At 36.0% G+C, this 8,380-nt stretch overlaps 1 protein-coding gene across 1 annotated transcript in view; it reads right to left on the bottom strand.

The window, feature by feature from the left end:
• Positions 1 to 7,927, bottom strand: part of LOC105617785 (GTP-binding protein RAD-like) — a 21,721-nt gene extending 13,794 nt beyond the window's left edge. The window contains exons 1-3 of the mRNA XM_012199340.1: positions 7,737 to 7,927; positions 6,294 to 6,524; positions 5,791 to 6,040 (exon numbers count right to left, since the gene is read on the bottom strand). Of these exons, the coding sequence (XP_012054730.1) occupies positions 5,791 to 6,040; positions 6,294 to 6,524; positions 7,737 to 7,927 (672 nt within the window). The remainder of the gene's footprint in view (positions 1 to 5,790; positions 6,041 to 6,293; positions 6,525 to 7,736) is intronic.
• Between the last annotated feature and the right edge of the window lie 453 nt (positions 7,928 to 8,380).

Consider the following 8,380-nt stretch of genomic DNA (forward strand, 5'->3'; position numbering starts at 1 on the left):
ANAAGTAGTAGATATATATNCTCTCTCTCTCTCTCTCTCTCTCTCTCTCTCTCTCTCTCTCTCTCTCTCCTTAATTCAGATATTTTTAGGTCCTTTAATAATTAAATTTTGGTCATTTTATCTACATTAACGCTAAATATTTATTTATTATTTTGTGATTATTCGCGGGAAAAGCAAACGAATGATGCGGATGATCGCTTATCTCGCGAAAAATTTTGCATGTAAACGTAGCTGAATCAACTATTTCAAGCGGCAATATTTGCATTTAATTATATATCGGATTATGCAGACAATATAAGTGTATCTGAATTCGAATTCGCAACAACTGTTGCTTTAAATTCGGAAAACTGATGGAGTTTTATGTTTTATAGAAACTATACTTATACAATAATATTTTGATGCACATGAAATATTTATCAGCATTAATAAATTGGATAAATGTTATTTATCTTTATTTGTTAAATCACGTATGATCGATTTATATGTATAACACAATGTATTTCAATAACGATATAAAATAATACATCAGAATTATATCAACTATATGAATTGAATAATCTTGGGTATCTTATTGGATTTACTTGAATGTTTCAAAAGCAAGAAAATTGGAAAATTTATTCATAATGAATTAATGATAGTTAAGCGGATTAATGGAAACAAAGTACAAGGCGAATGCTGGAGCTCTGCTATTAAAATGGACGACCGATGGTGTGCTTTTCCTGGGATACGAGTTTAATGACTTGCTGATGAAGGGTGTTGATTTGCTCTCCGAGTGCTCTTACAATCCGGAAACGGCTGCGAAAACCGTGAAAGTCGGCTCGAAGTTTGTTAATAAGAGAATCAACACACACTGCGAGATCTGTTAGTCATGTTAATTTCCTTAAATCTAATTAACTTTACGTATCGTATTTCTTTCGCGTTTAAAGGCGTGCATGATCGCGTTCTCTTGAATGTTGATCGCTTCGTTTAATAATGCTCGCGGATTTACCGGACTTCCCTGTAAAGCACGAGCGGCAAAATTCATAGAACAAATTCATCCTCTATTTATAAAGTTTCGCAAGGTAACGGCTTTGGCCAGGGTGCTGCTTGAATGATGGATAAAGGGCTTCATATACTGTGCTCACGTATTCTTGTCTAAGGGAAGAAGACTAATTATATACTATAGTCCAAACTTTTTACCGGCCTCGTCCAGAAAAAAACCTATTAAAAATATCAAATAAAACTATACCATTAAAAAATTTCTATTCCATGTACAATTACTGCAAAGATTACTTAATATTATTAATGTGTGTATTATTAATACACGTATTAATAATATTAAACGTAGAAAAATGGCACGTGTTCTTTTTACACGAAATCAGATCACTTTCTAATATTACGAAATACAAGAGACATTTCCGTAATTAAATACTCCGTTCGTAAAATAATAAAAAGAATCGAATATAAAAAATTACTGTAGAGAGCGACGAGTTTTCTACAGTAAATCTCTCTTCCTCCATCCCTCTTCTCCCGTCATGTCTAATTAATTATTTCAGAGATGGCAAATGATATTCCCGATGCTCTTTTATATATGAAATGAATATAGAAATTTAAATAAAATCAAACTCACGCAGAAACGAAGGAACGTGTTTCAGCTCGCTATAATATAGTTCTCTGGAATAATTCGCTTCAAACTTTCTCCCTTGTCTCGCGCTTCGTAACAGAGATTGCACGTTGCGTAACAGAGGGAAACTTTAATAAATAATTCCTTCTCCTCGAAACTCCTTTCCAATATCATACAAAGTTCACAGGAACAATAGCGGAACCGCATCCTGAATGTTTACTAACAAGTCGCGGCAATTTCCGTGAACACAAGTTTCCGGCGATGGCGATACACAAGCACTTCCGGAAGCTTGTGGACAACCATACTGTCGCACGAGGCAATCAAGTTCGATATGAAAACATATTCGAAGGAAGAGCTTTTGCCATTACATTTTTCAGCAAAATAAAACGCATTGCAAATAGATGCGCGTGGAAAGGCGGATGAATTAAATTTTAAGAATGTCAATAGTGACAGCTTTTTTGCGTCCAATTAAATTTCGATAAACGAAAGAATTAGATTCTTTTTTATTTTTCAAGATATAGGAAAACGCGGAAATCGGAACATCCGGTATCTTTTCCCGTACTCGGTTACATGTGAGCAATCCGATACTATCGCATGTTGAATCGTCGAAATTACTAGATTTCTTGTTTTACAGGCAACGATTTGAATTCGGGTACCAATTTCCTCGGTTCGATGGTGGTAAAATGCCGGGATCTGCTTCTGGGCTACCAAGGTGGCTATGACACGGCCTCGAACAAGATAACGAAAAACGACATCGGTGTCGCTTATGGTTTCCCTGACTTTGACCTGCACTTTCGATGTACCTGTATACCGCACGTGTATGGACTATCTGTGTTGTACAAAGGTAAAAGTTGAAAGATCCGCGATAAAGGTAACGCGATTTTTCCATGAGCGACCTCCGCGTGATATTCCCTTGAAACTGCCAACAGCGCCAACGGGAGAATAATCATCCTCGTGACAACAGAGTAATTTCAGTCTTCTTCGTAATATTCTCCCATTATTCATTGCCTCTTGCATCGCGAAATCGCGACGTCGTCGTCAACTAGAACGGAACTGTTAAATTACCGCTGTCTTTCCCACGTGTTAAGTAAATGGGGGATTAAATGTGCCTGGCTTAGACGAGCGTAATAAGATCCTGTCGCTCCTGTGTTCAGATAAGCGGAATACGGACGTGTAATAGTACAAATCGTTTAGCACATATCGGCTTAAGGCAGCGTTATCAATTTTCTCGAGGAAATCAGGAGGACGAAGGTAGAGAGGACAATAATTAGTAACGTTAGTGTGTAGAGAGTCTGTGACAGCGTCGTGTAATAGTGACGTACTGACGTACAACAAAGCTCAGACCATAAACCGATACTATCGGGATTACATAATGCTACACGTCGATGACCTCGCTTAGAATTGGATTAAATTAAAATTATGTGCTTTATACGTAACTGTTAATTATCCCAGATAACTAAACATGTCAAGAGCATATGTATTGCAAAATTATATCATATCGCTCACTTATTACAACGATATAATTAAAAAATTGTCATTTTTTTTAGTTGCTTGTAGAAAAAGAACGGAAACACAAAGAAAAGAAAGAAAAAATATAAAAGAACATTTTATTCCTTTATAATTAATTATTATACATCAAAATTGGAATTTTAAAATTAATGTTATAAAATTTTAATGCTTCAAAATATTAAAATTCATTTTTTTTGTGTTTGGATTTTGTTTTTCTGAATTGTGTCATTATTGTAGCAAATAAGTGATAATTATATTAGTATCCAGGAAATCTGCTGTTTTTTAAATATCAGTGTATCAGAGAATGAGCAAATCCTGTATTATCTGCACATTATAATAAAAAGCTCCATTCCTGTTGCATTTCTATGATTATATGTTAATTGACTGGCACATTACAGTAGTAAAAAACCTTTAAAAAGGATTCAGTACATAGAAATCTGCTCTCTATAATTATGAATTTATTGGCATACGCTAGCATTTTTTGCTATTTGAGATGTTAACAGAAGCTGCGTTTTCAAAACGACATCTAATAAAATAATAATAATAATAATAATAATAATAATAATAATAATAATAATAATAATAATAACACAACAATAACGATAATCCGGTTTGCGTATTTGTAAATGAAAATGTTGAATGTTTCTCAATCTATCGTTTCGTTCTATCGATCGTGATACTTCATTTGCTCTTCAGTGAGGCGCGACTTGGACATCGCGGCGAACGGCATATACGGGAAACGAGGCAACGTGCAAAAATGGACAATTGGCGCTGGGGCGAAGTGCAAGATCGACGAGAGGTCGACTCTGCGATTTAAGTTCAACACTGATCTTCAATTAGCCACAAGTCTCCTGCAAAAGATCAGCGACGGTGTTACGCTGATCCTTTCATTCAACATAGACTGCGCGAATGTCACCAGAGGTGGTCACAGAGTGGGACTGGCACTCAACGTTGATGCTTAAACTCACGAATCTTAATTTACGGATTTGCATGTTGGATTTGTGCTGTCCTTTACATTGTCTATTGCATGTCAATGATTATTAAATCTAACCGACGATCGACCATGTATCAACCAAGGGATGTTGAATTTTTCTTTTATATAGAAACTGTGAATCTGTGTGAGAATTAATAAAAAATTATTAAGAATTAAAGATTGTTAAATAAAATATTTCTCTTAGAATAAAAAGATAAAATAATCTTTTTCTATAAATTATGTATTTTAAATGATTAATTTTATTTAATGTCTCCTCGAATATTTCTAACGGTTGCAAGTTGATAGTCGTAGAATTTTATAAGTCTCAACGGTCGTAACGATACGTCAACTGCAATTTCCAGGGAAATGAAAAGAAGAATTAATGAATGACGTAGAAAAGCCATCATTTCTCCAGGCACCTCATTCCGATTTTTCATTTTCAGTTGCGCGATCGCGTTACATGGAATGTTGCGTTACATGAAATTCGGAAAAGGTAACAATCACAAGGGTGTTATTCCCAGCTCCATTGTGTACTTCTACCATATGCTGTTTGACAGAATTTACGCTCTCCGTATTCATTTCACTTTTCAATACGCGTGAAATCACCGTCATCGTTACAGAGAAAGTCTTTCGGCCACGGTTTCGCGGTATCTTTCACAATGGCCGAGGAAATTAACTCAGCCACGTGCGCCATCGATCTATGTACAATATGTACATACATGAGACTCATCGTTACGCATTCCGCTATATTTGCTTCCTCACTGAATTCACAAATTGTTATAAATTATTCTCTCCTTTTCTCTTCCCTCCCTCTTATGACGAGAGAATACGCAGAATATCTCTATACACAGAAAAAAATAGTAGTAGTTCAGCAAAACTATATCTTGCTGCGCGAGTTTAGCTTTATTTATAACTTATTTATAACTTAAGAGATTTGATGGTTCAAGAAATTATGTCTGTCAAGTAATTATCAGCAAATTCAGTTAATTTTTTGCTGCAATACAAATTGTTAATTTAATAAATTTTCTTCATTATAGCAGCAAAAGTTCACACTATTTTAGCCATTTTTATAGCTAGCATGTTTTGTTAAAAATTTTGATTTATATATTGAATTGATTGTTATAGAAAAATACTTTGCTGTTTTAATAAATCTGCTGTTACAACAAATATGATTACCTATAATCACTAAATTTATTCAGCTGTACTTTTCTACTTTAACATAGAAAATCAGCTGTTCGTATATTATAGCTAGAAATTAGATAAATATAGTTTTTAATTGTTTTAACAAATTTTTTTCCCAGGTTTTTACCGAAAATTTTTCTCTAAATCTCGTAGAGTGAAATCTCACTCGAGAAGAGACTAAAAATTTAGCCTGTCTTGAAAAAAAGAATGAAAATACACACACAGATTTTCATTCTAGTAAGATTTACTCCAAAGGAGTGAAATCTCAATCCTCTTTTTCGAATATAATACCAAGATAGATAGAAAAAGAGGTTGAGAGTTTTCTCCTTCGGAGTGAATCTCATTCCAAAAGAATAAATCTCACTTTAAAAAGAATGAAAATATTTGTCACTCTTGAACAAGAGTGTCCGTATTTTCACTCTTTTTTCAAGACAGATTAAATTTTCAGTCTCTTCTCGAGTGAGATTTCACTCGATGAGATTTAGAGAGTTCAGAGATCAATTTTTTTCTCATATATTCTTACCCTGTGACGTGGAACCGCCGGCATACTGCTTGTTCTGCTGCGATACTGCTTGGGACCGGCACCTCCACGAATACCGGATGCCAAGCCAGTCGAACCGGAAGGACTCGTCGGACTGGGACCGTTTGGACTCGCATTCGCGCTTAGATGCGATGACGATGACGCGGCGCCAGGACTCAGAGACGGTGTTCTAGTCGGACTCCTAGGTGAAGGCGACAGGTGACCCCAAGGACCAGCCTCCGTTTGCAGAAATCTATCATACAGAAATAGAACGTTGTCATAGGCATGTGCTACGTCGCGTCGTGGGTAATCCTGTCCTCGCATAAATCCGAAACTTTTCAATCAATTTACAATTCCGCGATTCGCTGAAAAGTTCCAGCGTCAGTCGATCTCGAATTTAAGACGCTAAGGATTATATTTGAACGCTCGTTGAATAGATTGATTGCCGTACGGACGTCAAGCGGACTATACTAGTCAATAATGAATCACTTTTACGAGAAGACAACCTGTGTAAGTCCGGCGTAGGTCTGGCAACTGCAATGCTGGAACTTCTACGTCTCGAGGTAATCGGTGACTTCGGTCCATCCACGCAGCTGTGACCCTGAGATCCGGACAGCGAAGTGTGTTGAATACGGACCTCGACTTCGCTGCTCCGCCTCTGGAAAGCCCTTTTGCTCCAGCGTCGTCCTTTTCCTTCGACGCTCATGTTGTCTGGCTTTCTGCAAGTTTCCGGCTTTCTGCAAGTTTCCGGCTTAGCAGAGACAAGAACTACGTTCGAAAATATCATCCGAATATCCCCGTATATCCTTGCTGTTCATCCAATGTTAAACAAAGCTAAAGACGATACTCCCGGATTTCCGAATGCAGCTAAGAATACACAACGTTCCCTGATTTCGCGTAACAACTTTCGGAGCAGTATAATCCTATTTTTACGCACGCATTGCGCTATCGATTTTATTTGCATATAAGCGCTCTATTTCCGCTCCTCGCATTAAACTCAGTTTCGGTGGAAGATTGATTCATTACCCGCGGCAGAGTTTAGCGTAAAATTGTCCCACGACAAATCCAATCCGATTGTGAGAATCTCAAACCGAGTTCAACCAATACTAAAGACTTCCTACGCATGTTTGTCACATGCTATGAACCCCAATACGACATCGGCAAAATAGTCCGGATTGCTCTACCCAAATTAGAAAATATAATTTTGAGATAAAGTCGGGAGTCCTCGACTTATGTTACGATATTAAAATATTATTGAATTTGCAAACTTTCAAATCGTTTAAATGACTCGAATTTCATATATATTTCACTTGTTAAAAGTTAAACATCCATATATTTTGAAAGGTCAACGAAACTTTTAAAATTATAAATAACAACATTGAGATTTGTAATGCTAAAATAAACTTTATGTTTTAATTATCCCTTGTTTCAATATTACACATTTATCATTAGGCTAATCTGATCAATGCCCATAATGCTATTTATAATTATTTAATTATATTGATTTCAACGTTTAGCAATTAATTAAATCTTTAACGCTTCAGTAAGAATATTTTAATATCGTTTTCGTTGCTCGTTAATTGACAATTGCTTTATAAATCTGAATGGATATAGTTTTTGTTTTAATAGTTAATTAAACTTTTTATATTTCAGCAAATACACGAACATTATTTTTTATCCTGACTGACAATCAATTTATGTATATCAATATTCTCTTTCTCTTCTCTTTTACTGATTTTTTAATTTTTTTTATTATCCTTGCAAAACGTTTTCTCATTTCCTCTTTCCGCTTTGAAATAGAACTACTTGTTGCCTTCTTCCTCGAGAGGGAAAGAGAAAGAGAGAGAGAGAGAGAGAGAGAAAGTTATATATTTTCTTACAATTTAGATAATTTATTAAATAAACTCTTTACTAAAAAAATACTCACTAAAAAATACTAAAAAATTTACCTCGGTATCAGCTTGTCTTCAAGCATGCTGGGTAGATCGTCGCCGTCCTCGGTAAGTGCTGCGAAAAAATCTTGAAATTTATCTGGGAAGCTGCTCGGCGGACAGACGTTCATGGAAAGAACACGATCGGAAACATTCCGAGAAGTTCTCTCGACGATCTCATGACGATCCGCCACACTGAATGTTGCCATATATTCACTAGGAACTTCACAAGTTGTTATGCACCATCTATGACTTCTCTTTGTCACAAATCCGTTTTTCCCTCCATTCGCGTACACCACACGTGGCCCTTCGTAAAAACTTCGTGATAAACGGATCAGCAGAATCCAATTGCCGGTGAATTCCAGAAAGTGACGTGATCTAAATTCGTAAATGCACAGTTTTTACGTTCCACCTAAAAGCTCTCAAGAACCTTAAAGAGCCTTTAAATGCGCATTAAAGATGCTAACTATTTGTAATTACTGATGCAATTTTTATTAATTTACAGCTAATTAATTTTACATTTATGCGACATAGGTCGAGTCACAGGGCTGAGTCACGTTACATTTCCGATGAAAATCTATCATTTTTGCATATCGCGTGATGAAAAGCAAAATGCAAAGCAGCCGCATGCAACACTTGCGCTTTCACTCTCATTCGAGAGC

The sequence above is a fragment of the Atta cephalotes genome (assembly GCF_000143395.1).
Source record: "Atta cephalotes unplaced genomic scaffold scaffold00014, whole genome shotgun sequence".
NCBI lineage: Eukaryota > Metazoa > Arthropoda > Insecta > Hymenoptera > Formicidae > Atta > Atta cephalotes.